Raw genomic sequence first — 19405 nt, forward strand, 5'->3', positions numbered from 1 at the left:
AACTTGGAGTATGACTTGGATGTGGAATTAAAGTCAAGATCGTTTAGACAATATCACTTCTGGTTTGCTAAACGCAGATGGCTAGATGGTATACACCTTTTGTATTAACATGTTTTGTATTCCTTTTATACTTTTAATGAAAGGCGAAGATAACGAACAGTAATCAATCTCATTTATACTATAAGCAATACAAAATAGAGAGTTGGGCAAACACGGACCACTGGATATAGTCATATTAAATGAATGTATAAACCAAACCAATTTCTTGATGACAAGTGTATCAAAAAGCAAAAGTTTGAATAAATGTATTTTGGTATGTTATATTAATTTTGATTGGGATCAACACAATTTCCATTAGTTTGGTTAAATTTTAATAGAAGAATAAACTGTGTTCTTCCGTCATTGATATTTATCAAATGAACGCAAGAATTATAATGAATTTTCAGATATTTTCACATTAAATATTTTTTCGGTGCCAGAAGTAACAGTAAGTTTTACCATTGCAAAAAATCAACCAATTTATCACACCCTCAAGACATGATAATTGCGGTACAGCACAGATTATATTTGATGACACAGATTAAACAGACTAATCAAATGAGGTCATGCCACTTTTCAGAGATACCTAACAACATCAGAGGTAGATCCATACAGGTCAGTTCATTTACAATTTTTCTTTTTAAAGAACCCCGTTTGACTTCCCTTTTTATGAATAAAACACACACACACTGGGCTTATTTGCCTTTCTTTTTACTAGTAATACAGTGATGTTTAAAATAAACAAGACTGGGCGATACAACATCCAGCTGGTTGATATCTTGCTTTGTAATTGTAAACACACGACTTATTGCAAGAATAAACTGTAAAGACAGAGTAATTTGGTACTTAGCTTTCCCTGTGTACGGGGTAAGAAGTCAGGGTTGGTCCTTGCCCTGTATCACCGACCCGAAATACATGTAAACTGTAACACTAAAAATATTCACGTTCAGGTCATCTCTCGCAAATATTTGTCAATGTTTCAAATTTACTTAAAAGTACTCAGGTCCCGTGGGGAATCCGGGTGAGAAAAGGTCCTCAGTACTCCTTGCTTGTAGTAAGAGTCGACTGAATGGGGCGGTCCTTCGGACAAGACCACAAAAACCGAGGTCCCGTGTCACAGCAGGTGTGGCACGATAAAGATCCCCCTGCTCAAAGATCGTAAGCGCCGAGCATAGGCCTAAATGTTGCAGCCTTCACCTGCAATGGTGACATCCCCATTTAAGTGAAAGATTCTCGAAAGGGATGTTGAACACCATACATAATACTACCTTGTTTTAATGCCTAAAATTACTAACTTATCCACACGGGTCAAAATTGTGGGTCGTACAAAGGAGAAAAACGGTACGAACAAGTAATGATACCGAGAGAAGTCTCCATCAGACAGTGAAAGGGTCAGTAACGGATCAATTCAGGGTAACCAAAAAAAAAAAAAATCATTAGTCAACAAGAAATGACCCCCTAGCGCAAACATCCTTGCATCAAAGGACCCCATTGGAAATAAGCTTTCATGGGTTATCCTTGGTATCTATGTATGTATGTATATATATATATATATATATATATATATATATATATATATATATATATATATATATACCGAATAAACATTTATTTATTTATCTCGTTTTAGTCTTTAGTAAACCCTCACCTCTAATCGTCCTAGATTCTCACCTACAATATGTAAGGTTGCGTAAATGTTTTTCTATACCTTTGATATGTGGACATATACGTAATTGTTTGATAGACCTTTTACAACTGATGCATGCATTGTTTACACATTTTGAGCTCCAAATGATATTTCATATTTTTGTAATGGTTTATATCCGGTTTTAATTACTTCGAGCTACCTCGCTATTTGCTATACATTTGTACATTTATTTTACAAAACATTTATTTCTGGCAACAATAAATAAAATGCACATCTCTGCCCAGCATTACCAACAACAGAACTCTTTCCCAAAGACTTTCTGGACAGGCTAACTCAACAATTCATGTATGACATACTTTTTAGGTCACCTGAATTTACTCAGGTGATCTGTTTCAATTTGTTGTCGTCTGTCCTCGTGCGTTAACAATTGAACTTTTTTTTAAAAAAACTTCTTGATAACTACTATTTCAATTCTTATTCAAATTGGGTATGAAGCATCTTTTGGACAAGGGGGACATAAATTGTAAATTTCAAAACTCCTGCACCCCTAGGGGCGGGGCAAACACTGCCCAAAATTGACGAATTTTCAAAAATCTTCTCAAGAACCGCACACGTGTAAGAAAAACTAAAATGCATAGTGATGTAGAACAGGAAGACCTTTGACAGAATTGTAAATTTGATAATCACCGGGGTAGGAGTTTTGACCCCATGACGGGGCCAAACTTACTACATAGTGTTTAGGTGTAAATCACTTGAATAACATCTTTAGTGTTATTGATACTAAATTGAAACTAAATGGATATATAGAAAGATCAGGTAGTCCTTTACCAAAATTATAAATTTCATGATCCCCGGGGTAGGGGTTTTGGTATCGAGGTGGGGCCAAAATGATCAGTTATTAAGTATGTGAACAATAGACTTTTATAACTTCTTGATAACTATCATTCCAATTCTTTTTCAAATTTGTATGAAGCATCTTTGGAACAAGGGGGACATCAATTGTAAATTTCAGGCCTCTTGTTTTCGTCACATATGTGCTTTCGTCGAGTAGCACAGAATAAATGATTATTGTGCTTGGAATAAAATCGACCATGGCGAGGTTATTCTACTTGACTACGTTTTGTAGAGAATTTGCAATTGTAATGAATGGATTATGGAAGGAAAATATACTTGTATAAGATATGAAGAAAGTGTTGAAAATGCGAAATAAAAACGTACAGTAAACCATGGCCAAAAATAATCACAGCATTTACTGCCAGCTACTTTTAGCACAAGTAATGTTTTTGGAACAAGTGGAAGTTTTAAGAACACATCTTGTTTTTTCAGTCACTGAACATTAGAATTTAGCTTAGATATTCAGAACAGGAAATTTTTTCTAGATTTCATAGCCCATGGAAGTAGTGATACTTTTTCATTAGTATTCAGGTGACCGATAAGGCCTGTGGGCCTCTTTTTTGTGAATTTCGACTCAATCTAATTAAAATCAGATCTTCGCTAACCGTTCCACCGGACAGTGGAACTGTTAGAGAAGATCTGATTTTCATTAGCATGATTTCGACCCTAAGGCAAGGGTGCCCCCTTACTATTGCAAATTATTCTTAAGATTATAAGCTATCAAAAATAAAGATCTTGGGGGAAGACCTGCCTTGAAGGACTTGTGTCAAAATCGGTGGTTAAACTACATGGGGAAAATGTTACTTAGGCCAACTTTGAAGGCTAATTTGAACATTCTAATAATGAATTATAGGTTAGAAATGAAATCTGTACGACTGAAAACTAAAGAAATTTATAAAACGATGTTACTTTTTCTGGAAAATGCTTTTGTTACCCTGAATTGATCCTTTGATGTAAGGGCGTGTCATATAGTAAGCATCAAATTTTCTTCCTGTAACGTCCTACTTAGCAAGCAACTAGGTTGAATAATACTGAGCAGGGGCCATCTACTAAAAGCGCGAGTCCCAGCTCCTGGGTCAGGGGCTCCATGAGGTCACTGTCCGTATGTTCATATAGCATAGAGACGACGCATTAAAGGTTTTCGTGAACTAAGAATCACCCTGCCTCTCTTTCCCTCACCGCCAAAAATGGCTGAAATTATGCCAAAACGACGTAAAACTGCAATCAACCAATCGTTTTCTTTCCCTCATGGTTGACATCTAGACCATACACTTGTATTGCAATACAGTGTATGTTCACATTTACGTAAACTGTGGTCGTGACGCATAGTCTCGTAGTTGTGAACTTGTTATGAGTACTTATCTAACGGAAAATTTGTCGATATGAACAAGACTAGGGCAATACATCGTTTGTTTGCACTTCGTCTTGAATGTTTGTGTACACATGTATCTTATCGTTGTTATGATAATTTAAGAGTGATAACAAGTAAAACTTGTATATTATGTATACATTTTGATAACTAAATTATATATACACTGTATTCAAATTAGATATCACGGGCGTTTTTTTTCATGAGATCTTGAGTTCACTCTAATTATCATTGCTTTGCATGAAAGGTGAAGATAACGAACAGTGATCAATCTCATCTGTCCAACCGATACTAGAGAACCCTTCGTTCGACAGACTTAAATCCTTGTAGACTAACTGTTTGTTGTTTTACATCTCACTCGTGTAGGTTAACTGCCACAAGTTTCTGAAGGCCGTATCAATGTCGGTTCTTTACAGAGTTTGACCCCTAAGCAGGTCTCTGATGCAATAGTGCGGACTCTTTACAGAGTTTGACGTAAGCAGGACTCTGAGGTCCGTAACAGTGTTGGTTTTACCATGACTGTGACACGGGACCTCCTTTTCAAATTACCAGTGACATTTACTTCAAATGTCAGGCGCTTAGAGAAAGAACACGTACTACCTATGATAAACGTCTTAGGCGCCGTTATCGAGAATCAAAACTGGGCCTTCCATTTGCGAAGTGAGTGACTTGGCCACTAAGCTGCCGGGACCGGTTCATAGGGAGAAATATCTTGACTAGTTCCTATAGAACTCAGTAATTTGCATATGCAAATGCATGACTAGTTCAATAAGAAAGTGGGATATATGGGCGCCATTTGTAGAAGTCATCATGGACGAAAATGTAGATCATAATTTCATATCCAGATCATGTATATTTCAAAATAATTATCAGTTTTAGCATATAACATTTTTCACGTTCACGAACAAAACAAATTGAAATTCCGAATTTCCTCATTTTTGGTCAAAAAATTGATAAAGAAGCATATATTCCTTTATAGAATATACTTTAACTTATATTGTACACCTGTATCACCTGCAATTTTGGTATATAAACCACACATAGGCTGACGTGAACTTCATGGTTTCCAAATCAAAATGTATGTAAAATTTCCAAAATATACCATTTTCTACTGAAACCCAAAATGTAGTTAAATCTGTGATAATCTTGTGGCCATGATTATACAACATCTGGAAATAACTTATTACTAGGTTTTAAATATATGTTAAAATTTCAGTGAAAATGGGGAGGGGGGATATGGAGGTCCTTACTCCTTGACACCTAGTTTCACCTCTAGATAGTGTTTTCAGGGATCCTTATTTGCTGTACTCTCAATTTTGAATTCTCTATAAAGTTTATGAGATTGGTCACTGTTCATTATCTTCACCTTCATTTATGGGGTCCTGATCTTATGTTTTTGTGAATGTATCTTTAGACCAAAAGGATAATTGGACACAAGATATTCCAGCGCATATAATCCGAATTTTGTCCAACCGATAGCTATAGTACACACATCCTAATGATTTTCAGGAAATTCAATTGGAATGAAAAGGGACAAATATCTTATCTTCTTATATTAGTACAATCTAATCTCGAATACTCATTTAAAAATTGATATACTATTATATTTATTTGTTTGTTACTATTCATTCCCGAAGTCCCGTGGGGATCCGGGTTAGAATAGGTCCTCAGTACCCCTTTGCTTGTCGTAAGAGGCGACTAAATGGGGCGGTCATTCGGATGAGACCGTAAAAACCGAGGTCCCGTTTCACAGCAGGTGTGGCACGATAAAGATCCCTCCCTGCTCAATGGCCTTAAGCGCCGAGCATAGGCCTAAATTTTGCAACCCTTCACCGGCAGTGGTGACGTCTCCATATGAGTGAAATATCTACGAGAGGGACGTTAAACAATATTCAATCATTCCCGGATTTTCGAAATGCTCGTTTATAAATCAAATCAAGTACTTTAGTTTTTAATAGATTCGATACTTTTTATATATAGATAATCTCAAGTGAAGACTTCAACACTGTCAACTATTCGATAAGATCCGCCCCCTGCGTTGACTGTTGCTTCATTCTGATTTTGGTTTGCTAGTAAAACCTAGCGTAGTGTGAATCAGGAAAGCGGACTCAGTATAATTGTCTGGTCAGTGCTGTTGTTACTGTTCTAAGCTTATTCTATGAAATGCTTTATATTTGAGATAAAGAATCCGTCTCATCTTAAAATCGGAACAACAGATTGTTGGTCAGTTATCGGTGTAAGAAATTGGAACATGTGCATGGATTTTAAATATTCCTGCGTTTCGTATGATTAAAAAAATAATGTTACTACAACTGTGTTCATCTTTCCCCCCTAAATTATTGTAGATCTATAACCAGAAGAAAATGGCAAGCAGTGACAAAATTAAAGAGAAGGTCCCGACAGTGGAGGCGCACTTTAAAAATGTATCGCGGAGAAAATATTTAATAGGACCGATTACTTTCCTGCATCTGCTTGGGTTCTCCATTTATAATGGCACAACTACCCTCTATTACCCGTACTCGATAGGTAGAGAACTGTTTCCAAATTCTTCCATGGGGAGAGAGAAAAGTTCCATCTGTAATACAAACACAAATACAACGGACACGGACAATGGAAAAATCATCCAATCAGAGGTGGCCACGTTTTTGATTTATGTCGCTATAAGTGCAGGTATTCCTTGCATTCTCGCTAATTTGTTCTTCGGAAGCATTAGTGACCGCTTTGAAATCAAAAGGCTGCTGCTGTTTCCTGCAATTGGAATATTGATTTCGCAATTTTTTATGATTGCTTTCATGTATTTTGATATCGAGTTATACTACTTATTGATACCGTCATCGTTACTCGGACTTACCGGAGAAACATTTGCACTTATTCAGTTTACGTTATCATATGCTTCAAAAATCACAAAAAACGGCAAAGAACGAACAGTTGCCATGGGTTTGATGGAAATCTGTATCGGCATGGGTATCTTAATCGGCGGTGTCATAGCAGGTTATATTATACAAGCTGCCGGGTATATTTGGTCGGTTGTCACAGCTTGCCTGGTCATATTTTGTAATCTCATTTTAATGTGTCTGTTGCCAGAAATTATCGAAAGGAAAACCAAAGAACCCTGGCGCTGTTTAGATCTTATAAAATCTTTTCAAAAATCACTCCAGTTCTATTACTCGAAATCATATTCTGGAATAAGATGGAAATATAACATCGGGCTCGCTATCCTTGTCGTAGGATGGGTGACTGTAATCGGGAGAAACAACACAGAAGTTTTATTCATCATTAGCCCTCCATTTTGCCTCAATCCTATCGATGTTGGATGGTTCCACGCTGCCCGAGGGATAATGCAGCACGGAATTGCAATGGTTCTTATCCGGGTTTTTGTGACGTGTTTGAGCCCCGAAGCTATGGCGATAATTGGAGCTATATCGGGAGTCATCGCGTTCGTTGTGGAGGGGATCACCAGCTCCAAAGTAGTCTTGTTTCTGAGTAAGTTATTCTCCCATTCATCTAGTAACAATTATTCTCAATGCATTAGAACTTAGATCGGATTGTTGAATTTTAAATATGTTTGAAGTTTACAATTACCACAGATGAATCCTTCTAGGATTAGTTTTGGCCGATCAAAACGGCCTTTTTATTCACACGCATCTAGAAGATTGACATACTCAGTCAGTTTACGGCAAGACTTTATTTTCTTTACACGGCATATAACTTCACTTGTATGGTTTCCGTGATTTTATTGAAAATAGATTTTATTGTTAAACTAACAACTCAACTTTACGACAAATGGGATGATTCCAGCTTCTCCATCGTCAACGTCCCATATTTATGTAGCAGTATTCCATTATCACCTGCAAATAGTGTTTATATCTTCTAACTGATTCGATGCACAAGAGCTTGTTCTACACATGATAAATTTTTATACGCCCGTCTTAAGACGGGACGTAATATGGTATGAAGTTCATGTCTGTCCGTCCGTCTGTTAGCTTTTTCGTGTCCGACCCGTAACTTAAATACTACAAGGCCTAGAATCATCAAACTTTGTCTGTAGATACATCTTGGGTAGGTGTGTCGCACATTAAAACCAGGTCACTGTGACTTTTCATTAAGAAGATATGGCCATATGTGGCAAAAACTTGTCAGGCTCATAACTTGAAAACTATTAGACCTAGAATTACCAAAATTGGTCAACTAATGCATCTTAGGTAGAAGGTGTGTCGCATCCTACTTTAAGGTCACTGTGACATTTAATTAAGGTGATATAAAAAAAAATGTTTTAATGGGTACAATCTATACTGTTAACAATATGTGACGGGCGTATCATGTGCCGTGGCGGTGCACTTTATTTAATCAAGGCAGGCTACTGACAAGTTTTATGGTAAGGAGGTATGCTACACCAGAGAAATTTGATGTAGATGAAAAGTGGAGGATATGTACAACAATATTTTGAAGTTGAAATTTTTAAATCTACTTTATTTTGTGAAAAATACAGTTTTAATAGAAGGTAATCTGAAAAAAAATTTAAAACCCCTGCTGGACTTGAACCTGCGACCTACAGTTCAGCAGTCGGTATTCTAACCTACTGAGCTACTCGGCTAGGTATTAAAATGGAAAAGGGAAAGTCAAATATTGCTGATATCTATTTTTTCATCCATGTTTTTAAAGGAAGTCAGCCATTATGACGATGTAGAGTACTACCTTAAAGGGATTCAACGGTCTCGTTTAAAGTCAACATTTTTCAAATTCTATGGTCGTTATAACGATCTAATTTGCCAATACAACCTGGCTTAGGGTCAAATGCTGTCTGACGTATTTCATTCCAATTGTTAAGCCGTTCTTTACACGCTGATTTTGACTACGGATTGCTCCGTTTACCTGATCAAGATAAAGTGCTCGCAACAGGTGTGACCACTCGACAGGGGATGCTTACTCCTCCAGGGCACCTGATACCTCATCGGGTGTGTCCAGGGGTCCGTGTTTGCGCAACTCTTCATTTTGTATTCCTTCTAGGAGTTATGAGATTGATCAATGTTCGTTATCTTCACCTTTTAATTTGAAACAAATAACCTAATAACTTTTCTATCTTACAAAATATTGATATATATATGATGAAACGTTATTGGGGAATGATTACTCCCCCAAAGTACCTGATCCCATTTAACGATCTAATTATTAATACAACTAGTCATTGGGTCAAATGTTGTTTGACGTGTGTCATACCAATTGTTAGGCCGTTCTTTACACATTGATTTTGACTACGGAATACTCCGTTTAACTGATCAAGGTATAGGGCTTACATTGTATTGTAAATTATCCCTTGTTGACAATTACACCCGCCATGGGTCCACTATCTTTATCAGATAAACGCAGTAATCTAACTCAGTAAATAAAGCACAGTCTAACAATTGGTATAAAACACCCAACACAACATTGCCATTGCAATGTCAAGTTTTAATGTTAAAATACATCATGATAACGAGATATGATAGATATGAGGCATTTCAAAGCATATTGAGAATTCAAAATTGGCAGAATTGGAAAAAAGCCATGGGGAAACTGTTTGTACAGTGGTATTGAATGGCTTTGTTCACAAGGTCCCGGTACTTGTTGTTGTTAAAAAAAACCAGGATATTGAACTATTTAGCTCAAATTATTTCGTGAAATACAACAAATTTTGAACACTAAAATTGTTTACATTCTTAAAATTTCTTATGCATTAAATCTTCAGCTACAGTTATTGGATTTGGAACATCAATGGGAATCGTAATGATGAGAGTCATCATGTCCAGGGAAACACCTGGTGACAAGCAAGGTAAACAATAATGTAAACAATAATATGGAGGAATGGAAGTTATCCCCCTTCGATGACGCTAAATATGGGGACAGTAAAAAATGAACACGTACAGACGTTTGTTGGAAGTAAACATAACCACACTAGTTAATCAAATGCATGACAAATCTCAGCTACTTTTGTTAGTCAGTCCTGACTAATTGTGCTGAGGAATTTACTGAAAATGGGCATGCTCAGAAAGCAAAACAGGAAATGGGGGAATGTAGATAATGAACAGAATTGAGGCCAGTTCCTGCAAGTAAAATTATCTCTCATATGAATGAAATTAAATGTCTTGCTTAACATTTTTAATTACTTTAAAAGTAAAGCCTCCGACTGACTCTCAACTTATAGAAGTATGGGTAGGTGGACATTAAACATTGCAAACCTGTTTCCCCATGGTGAAATGTAGAACCCTTTAATGTTCAAGCTTAGGAGTCCACAGATCCAGGAACAGACGAAACCATTACATTCTGGTTAAATATAATGTCAAGGTCTAGTCCTACTAATTCTCCCGGTCAAAGGCAAAAATCACTGGAGAAACTTCTTCATGATTCTTGCTTGCAGAATTCAGATTGCGCTGTAAAACTTTGGATTGTCAAACACTGCATGCTTGTTCCTCATGATAAGTTTTTAGAACCCTTCAGGTATTCAAGATCATGTCATACAATTGCTATGAAACAGGATGGTCCACAGGGTTATGGCTTTGTTCAGTGTGTAAATTTGTGTTGATATTTACTGGAAGTAAAAATTTGTAATTCGATCCTAAGCTGGAAAACATAAGGTCAACTACGTGGTATAAAGTATCTCTACCGTCTTTCCATGGAACTGATATTAAAACGCAAAATTGTAGCTGGAGTAGTGGAAGATCCTAACAGCTGTTTTGAAAGCCTCTACATCCGGTCGTGGTAGCTCCGTAGTAGAACATTCGCTTTTTAACCGGGAGGTCGTAAGTTCGAGCTCTGTTTGTGGTACGACCGGATCAAATTTAAGAAATTAACACAGGCAGCGATTGCTCCTTCGCCAAACGCTCGGTATTAAAAAGTGAGAATTACGGTTCTTTCGGGTATGACCTTTTAAAAGGAGGTCCCATATAGCGACAGGCGTTCACATGTTAAAAACTTGCTACGGCCTTGGGCGCTAGGTATATATCTACTTCACCTACAGCTGATGAGTGAAAAATCCTTGACGGGACGTAAAACAAAGCCTGTAAATGTGTACGTAATAAATGCGAGTTTGTGTGATTTGCCTAAAAGTGTATAGTAATACAACCAAATTTTTACATCCTGACACCAACTATATTTATATGTGGCCTCTATGCCGTGTGTATGTAATTATAACTGTTCAAAGCAAAAAGGAGATACTTCGTAATGTTCTGTGTCAAGCTGAATTACCGAACAATTTATTCATTCTAACTGAACAAATATCAACGAAATACTCCATAAACAGAATTCATATAACTATGTGATCTGAAACGATATATAAAAGTATCCCATGCCGTTAAGTCGAATTTAGAACGAACACACTGATGTAGTTTACCCCTTTTTGCAGAAACGGACATACTGATGTATTTTAACCTGTGTGTTGATTTGCAGGTGCTTTGTTAGCATAGATATACATGTATGTACTTTAATCGTATATGTTGTTTTACAGGTGCTCTTTTTGGTGGTATGGCTGCTGTCCAAACTGCATGCACGTTTTTTGGATCCATGCTCTTCAGTGCTATATACAAAGACACAGTTTACTTCTATAAAGGGACTATCTTCCTTATCATGGCGGGATTGGTCTTCCTATCTCTGATTTTATGTCTGTAAGTGACATTTTTATATATACAGAAACACATGAAAAGGTGAAGATAACGAATAGTGATCAATCTCACAGCTCCTTTAAAAATAAAAATAAAAAATAAGAGGAGAGCAAACACGGACTCCTGAACATACCATATATGGGATCAGGTCCCAAGGAAGAGGAAACATCCCATATCGACCGGTCACACCCGCCGTGAGCCCTATATCTTGATCACGTAAACGGAAGAATCCGTAGTCAAAATCAGTGTGTAAAGAACGACCTAACAATTGGTATGAAATGAAAGGTGAAGATAACGAACAGTGATCAATCTCATAACTCCTATAAGCAATACAAAGTAGATAGTTGGGTAAACACGGACCCCTGGACACACCAAAGATAGGATCAGGTGCCTAGGAGGAGTGAGCATCCCCTGTCGACCGGTCACACCCGCCATGAACCCTATATCCTGATCAGGTAAACGGAGTTATCCGTAGTCAAAATGAGTGTGCCAAGAACGGCCTAACAATCGGTATGAAACATGGCATACAGCATTTGACCCAATGATAGCTTGTATTGACGAACTATATCGTTATAACGACCATAGAATTTGCGAAATGCTTACTTCAATCGAGACTGTTGAAACCCCTGTACCATCAACTTATTTGTCAGTAGCTTGCCTCGATTTAAAAACTGACTATACGCAGAACAAGTTCTTGCGTATCGAATCAGTTGAGAGATATGAACACCACATGCAGGTGATAATGGAATATTGCTACATAAATATGGGAAGTTGACGATGGAGAATCTGAAATCATCCCGTTTGTCATACAGTTGAGTTGTCAGTTTGCCGTTAATGTCTACTTTCTTGAAAATATCTAAGTATGAAGCAGAAGAGGACGACTCTGCGGTGTCTTTTATTTCGAGCTCAAAGGGATATATCGAATCGACATATGAATGAAAGTTATTATTGTTAATAGACAAAACGTCGTCGATATATCTAAATGTCGAATTGAAGGTCACAGCAAGATATATTTTCTTCATACGTAGAAGTTTTTAAAAATAAATTCTGCTTCATGTGAATATAGAAACAGATCAGCTAACAAAGGGGCACAATTCGTGCCCATGGGAATTCCAACAGACTGTTGGAAGACCTTATTACCAACGGTCACTAAGATTTTGTCAATGAGGAACTCTAGCATATTTTTATTTTAACTTTACAGTACTTGTGCGTGGAATCAGAGTGGTGTTTAACAAAGTAAATTTTTGAATGACTAATCACGAGATATGAATATTTCTGTTTTCCATTTTTTGTTGAATAAGCAACTGTCTATGATGTCAAAAAGTCTAGTCTTTAATTTATCGTGAGGAATGGTCGTGTAAATGATGAAAAGTCATAGGTTTTGATGTTATTGATTTGGGAACTACTTCATATGAGGAATGACTTGCACAACGATAAATAACTGTTAACGAAGTTTTTTTTTATGTAAGGTATATGTTGAGTGACCTTTGTCTGAAAGTCATTTGCCTATTACTTATTTTGCGATATATGATCTTTATATAATATATGTATGAAGATGTAACTTGTAATTAATATTAGATAAGGTTTTTGAGCGAAGAGGGTACAAATGTTCAGGGAAACAATTTTAATTGGCAATATGACTAAATATTGAAGGAAAATCAAAGTCAACCTAAAACTAGTATTGTGAGGAAAAACGTGTTTCTTTTTTTTTAAAAACCTTACTTAATGATGCTAGGACGAATTTACTGACTTATTTTAAATCAATTTTGAAATTTCGTATGATGTTTGAAACCGGTCGACAGGGGATGCTTACTCCTCCTGGGCACCTTATCCCACCTTTATTGTGTCCAGGGGTCAGTGTTTGCCCAACTGTCTATTTTGTATTGCTTGTGGGAGTTGTGAGATTGATCACTGTTAGTTATCTTCACCTTTCATGTATCACACACTGTGAGATAAATAATCGAATGTTGGTTGTACTCTTTATAAGACGTGATAGCATCAAATGTAAACCACTATCTAAAAAACTCACTTGTGTAAGCTTAATTGATATTTCATCTATGAATGTAATGATAATCGGATAAGACCAAAAATTTATAAATAGTTTTTCAAGCCAAAAATTTCAAATTTTGATGAGGCAGGCAGTTATTTATTATTCTATTTTTTATTTTATTTTTTGCTTGGCTGTAGAATGAATTACCTTTCCTTTCTCATTTATGAAATAAGCAATTACTTACGCTATTTTCTATTGTAACAGGTTTGTAGGTTGTTAATAAACAACTCCTGTATGGGTTCAGGGAATTTAATATCACAGTGAAGGATATCTTACTTGAGGTCTCTTTCTGTGAATTTCTGCTAATTATAGGAAAATGTATAAATGAAAATTCACTATCTGAATCAAATTATAAGAGAAGCATCGCCATTAGTACATTCGAGTACAGTAGAAGCTCTCTTTTCTGCCTTCCGTCTTGGTCTTGGTGTAGGTTGAAGAGGTTTGGTTGAAGTAAACTTGGAACCTATTGGTAGCAGTAAGTTGCGATGCAATATCCTACATCGTCCTTCGCCATCCTCTCTTCTAACGTTAAAGACTGGGATCTTATTATTGGGTTGAGAGATTACAATGTATGGATGGTCTTCCCACTTGTCGGCGATCTTATGTTTACCATCATAAGCTACGACTTTAACCATTACCCTGTCTCCAACACTCAAATTAGCTGCTCTCGCTCTCAAGTCATAATTGATCTTCTGTCGTTGTTGAGAGTGTTTCATTGCTGTCTGAGCCTGTTGGAATGCTTCTTGTAACCTCTGTCTCATCCGGGATATGTGTTTCGTTGTACACTTGTCATCATCCTGTGGCCTGGACAATCCAAACACAACATATACAGGTAATTTAGGCTCTCTTCCAAACATCAGGAAAAATGGTGAAAACCTGGTTGTGGACTGTAGAGTTATAGGCATGAACTAAGCTGTTAATAGGACTCTTCCAATCTGCTTTCTGTCAGTTTTCCCAAGTGTTTAGCATGGAGAGAAGAGTGCGGTTAAATCGTTCGGTGATTCCATTTCCCATTGGGTGGTATGGAGTAGTCCTTGACTTAGAGATGCCTAAACGTAAACACAATTCTTTGATATTACTACAAAAATTTGTGCCTTGGTCGGAATGGAGTTGTTCTGGTATTCCGTAGTGCAAGATGAAGTTGTTGAAAATGGTTTCAGCCATGGTTTTTGCTGTTTGATTTATGGTTGGTACTGCTATGGCAAATTTCGTAAAGTGGTCAGTAATCACCATAATATTCTGAATTCCTCCTTTGGATGGCTCTAGAGTAAGGTAATCCATGCAAACTAACTCTAAAGGTTGTGATGATCTGATGCTTACTAACTCTGTCTTTGCAACTGTCTGTTTGCTCTTAATGCATCGTTCACAATTGTCTATCCAGTCAGCCACATCTTTGAACATCTTAGGCCAATGGAACCTCTGTCTAAGTAGTGATAATGTTTTCTTTCGGCCTAAATGTCCCACCTGATTATGTACGCAAGTCATTATGGTTGGAACTACTGATGATGGGATGACATGCTGTTGAATTGTCTTATCCTCAGTCTTCACCTCCCTCATGAGAATATCATCCTTAACCAGCAGCTTTGAGAAGTTTCGATGTAAGACAATATCATTTTCTGTCTGCAAAGACTTCTTGCATGACTTTTCACCTGATAACACTTGCTGGGTCCAGTATGTGATGTAAGGCTCTGCTCGTTGCAATGAGGCAATATCAAATTGCTCCAGTTCACCAGTAACTGGCTGCATGATCTGGCAGATTTCTTCATTTACAGCTAATGTTTCTGCGTATGGCTGACATGTCTGACAAATGGCTTTGATAGAATCAGATGATATGGTCTCGGAGTCATTTTTCAATCTAGATAATCCATCTGTATCTATGTCGAGTTTCCCAGATCTGTAAATGTTATAATTGGCCAAATGTGAAATCCAACAATGTCCCATAGAATCCAATTTAGCAGTACTCAACACATAAGTCAGAGGATTATTGTCAGTGTAAACTCTTTCCCTTGGAGACAGTCTGAAAATTTCTCCGTAATAGCCCATTTTAGCGCTAAGAATTCCAGTTTGTGCGTGGGATAGTGCTTTTCAGAACGGCTAAACCCTCTACTGACATAAGCAATGACACGCTCCATCCCATCCTGTTCCTGATAAAGGACAACTCCTAATCCAGTCTGGCATGCATCAGTATGCAGCATGAATGACTTATTGAAGTCGAGATAGGCTAAGACGGGTGTTGAAGTCAGCTTGTTGTTCAGAAAGTTAAATGCATCGTCCTGCTCCTGATCCCATCTCCATTTAGGGTTAATCTTCTCCTTGCTGTTACTTCCGGGCTTCTTCCCTGCCATGACATATATCAGTGGCCTGGCTACCTTGGCGAAATTTTTTGTGAATTTTCTATAATATCCAGCAAATCCGAGAAATTGTCTTACCTCTTCCGGATTAGGAGGTATTGGCCAGTTCTTCACTTTGGCAACCTTGTGTGGGTCAGGCTCAACCCCATCCTTGGAGACAATTTGTCCTACATACTTAACCTTCCTCATGAAAAAGGTACATTTCTTGGGAGAAAGTTTAAGCCCATAGTTTCTAATCTGCTGAAACACTTGCTGTAGTCTATCAAGGTGTTCTCTGAAAGATGAAGAAAATATAATCAGGTCATCTAAATATATAAAACAAATCTTCAAATGGAGATCAACTAAGCACTGTTCCTGAAGACGTTGATAGGTAGCGGGGGCATTTGTTGAATTCATAAAATCCTAGAGGTCCGGCAGTAAAAGGGGTTCTCTCCTTATGCTCTTCGGCAATCTCAATCTGATGATACCCTGACTTCATATCCAGGACACTGAAGTAGGTGTTTCCCGATAAAGAGTCTAGAATTTCTTCAATCCTTGGCAGATCGTAGTTGTTCTTAATGGTTCTGGCGTTCAACTGCCTGTAATCAATGCACAGCCGCAATGATCCATCTGCCTTCCTAACAAGGACAACATTGGAGGAAAAAGGAGAGCGGGATGGTCTGATAATCCCAGACTCTCACAGCTCCTTAATGTGAGATCTTATTCTTAAACACTTGCACATAATTTAGTTTGCATTCAATAATTAATTGAACAAAAGATACTTAAAATCCTGTAGATTACATGTATCTGAACACGTGGATTGTGTGATGTCAAGGATAAACACATTTCCCGTACTTTCTATCGTAGTGGCTTCTACGTCGATCTATAATAAAGTTGTTTCGCAGTAAACATTTGGCCTACATGTGTAGCCGAAACATATTCAATCATCAAAATTCCTTGCAAACTCCGCCTTCTATAACATTTACAAATTATATGTTCCGGTTATGTGCAGGATCATTACTGCCTTCACGACGGACGCTTACGTCGATGGTTACTTGCCTGTTGCCCAATCCTGATGAGTTTCTCAATAAAATATGTTTAAACATGTGCGTGAGAGTGCGGTAAGAAGCTTCAAATTAACAAATAGTTTGTATAAATACTACGTTACACCTTTCATAGGCATCAATACGTAATGTTAATGCTCATTACATAACACTACAGAAATTACTTTAACTCTATTAAACAGGTTTACGAATTATCGTAAGTATCACAATGTTTACACGTTCTCAAAAATGAAAAATTACAAGTGAGCTTTTACATGTATATATATCTTACAACATTATACATGTATATATATAATTATGTAACAATTCAACCAATTACTATGACCAGTTATATAGAAAGAAGTATTAACTTATATTGTTACTTGACTAGATGTACATGCGTATGTCCGAGTGACACTATAAAAGTGGCGGTAAACTTTTGCACGGACTGAATCTCTAGTTGAAGAGATAATAAATAAAAGAATATCGAACCCGATCAAATTAAACACTAATTTTGGTTACAGTACAATGTCGGCATAAAGCGCGTTAATTATGTCGGCGTGAAGGGTTGCAGTTCACATCCTGCTGTAATTTGAAGATTGGCGTTTATTTCTTATATTTACATTTCATTTCAATTTCTGTCGAAATTCCCATCCATAGAAATAGACGTACTATATTTATATGTATTCATAGACGCATTGTTTACATTATCAACGCATTCATGAGGAAATGGCAATCTTTACAACTTGTAGAGATACATGTATCAAAGGCTAAAACATTGAAAATGTATAAATTTTCTAGTATATATTCATCAGATGCTTGGTTGTGATTCCGTGTTAATTGTCTTGTGTATTTCAGGTTATTGGTTATAATTCCAAAGTTCATGGGGAAAGAGTACGATCTTCAGTCAAAGAAATCCAAGATCCTGGAATTGGATGTCAAATTGTGATAAAAGTACAACATTGTGATAATTCCTTTGTGACCAGAGAAGCGTATGGTGTCCATTCAATGCGAAATACGATTAATGATCTTGTTATGTTCTGGAAAAAAGTATTTAAAAATGGTTCAGAGCTGGATCGCATTGCAGAAATAGTTGATATCATCAGGCAATACGTTAACACAATCTTCCCCATACACTATACGTCATTACTTTGTTGAGGATACTTCTTACAGAAAAACTATTTGGATGCAACAGGAACCAATTAAAGAGAGCTATTTATATTGCATTCATAAATTTCAAAATACTGTTGGTAAATAGATACAATTCAAGGCTGCTTGTATATTATCCATTCTTAAATGCACTAAACGTTAGCTTCATGACCGTAAGGTCATGAATTCCGAGCCATGCTCGTGCTATGGCCGCGTAAAACCTATGACGTAAACATAGGTAGTGATTGCTCTGTAGCCAAACGCTCGGCATTTAGAAGTGAGAATCAAGGGTCTTTACGATGTAACCTTGAATTCGGAGTTCCTTTGTCGCGGTAGGCGTTGACGCGTAATAGAACCATCACCGCAACAACGAGAAAATGTTCCCTTCTCATGAAGATCTGCCTGTTACCAGTACTCACAATCAACTCCCGGGGCTTAAATAAAACTTCGGAGCAGGGTCCGCTTCTCTTTTTCTACATGCTTCCTTCTTCCTAACACTGGACTTACTGTCCTGTATCCTCTTTTTTTGTTTCGTCCACAGTTATCATACATGACACTGTTACAGCATTCACCCTGTACAGGGATGGAATAATTAAAAATTAAATACATTTTAAAAAGGGTCTCTGTACATAAAATATATGGCATACCAACGCCTAAGAAAACCATTCATAGAGTTTATGAACATTTTGTGCAAGACCTGTGTTATAGAGAAAACTTTATCTGGCTTATGAGCAACGAATGTAACAATATTATTGAAAAATTTGCCAATTACATATATAGCTGTTCATTTACTAATAAAAGTTTATTTATCATGAACTTGTAAATTTACTTGACCCTGGATATTGGTGAATAAACATATTTTTATGTATAATTTTGACCTTTACTTATTACACCCTCTCTCAACTACCTTGTGCCACAAGTTGTGGTTTGCAACACACACACACATCCCTAATCAGCTTAAGATTTGAACCCCCCCTCCCAGAAATATTTTAGATCCACGCAAATAGAAAAATATTCTTCATGTTTCACTTTCCAAATGTACCCACCCCTCCAAAAAAAAAAAACCACAAACAAAAATGAAATAAATAGAGTAATTTTTTTTTATTGAAACCGCTGAATTTGAACCCGGAACCTCGGACGTGAGAGATTGGTGCGCTAATCCTTGTGCTATCAATGCTTATGCGTAAATGTCGAAGTATATCTCATAGTGCTACAATATTATTTCTGATTTCAACTTCTTTTCTCGCTT

At 37.0% G+C, this 19405-nt stretch overlaps 1 protein-coding gene across 2 annotated transcripts; it reads left to right on the plus strand.

Annotated features, from left to right (window-relative positions):
* Positions 1 to 616: 616 nt before the first annotated feature.
* Positions 617 to 18276, plus strand: LOC125649998 (solute carrier family 46 member 3-like). 2 transcript variants are annotated; one of them, XM_048877924.2, is made up of 5 exons: positions 617 to 654; positions 6296 to 7433; positions 9676 to 9759; positions 11431 to 11587; positions 17866 to 18276. In XM_048877924.2, exons 2-5 carry the CDS (start codon positions 6314 to 6316, stop codon positions 17954 to 17956), a joined length of 1452 nt encoding a protein of 483 aa, XP_048733881.2. In that variant the 5' UTR covers positions 617 to 654; positions 6296 to 6313; the 3' UTR covers positions 17957 to 18276. The 2 variants fall into 2 exon arrangements, with proteins under 2 accessions (XP_048733881.2, XP_048733880.2); XM_048877923.2 differs by lacking the exon at positions 617 to 654 and adding an exon at positions 5935 to 6074.
* The last annotated feature ends 1129 nt before the right edge of the window (positions 18277 to 19405 follow it).

This window comes from Ostrea edulis, chromosome 5 (genome assembly GCF_947568905.1).
Source record: "Ostrea edulis chromosome 5, xbOstEdul1.1, whole genome shotgun sequence".
NCBI classification, from domain to species: domain Eukaryota; kingdom Metazoa; phylum Mollusca; class Bivalvia; order Ostreida; family Ostreidae; genus Ostrea; species Ostrea edulis.

Excerpts from the sequence above, each read along its gene's own strand:
- LOC125649998 (XM_048877924.2), top strand. The coding sequence starts at position 6,314 with ATGGCAAGCAGTGACAAAATTAAAGAGAAGGTCCCGACAGTGGAGGCG. Across the intron at positions 7,434-9,675 it reads CAAAGTAGTCTTGTTTCTGA|CTACAGTTATTGGATTTGGA; the intron begins GTAAGTTATTCT and ends TTAAATCTTCAG. Across the intron at positions 9,760-11,430 it reads AACACCTGGTGACAAGCAAG|GTGCTCTTTTTGGTGGTATG; the intron begins GTAAACAATAAT and ends GTTGTTTTACAG.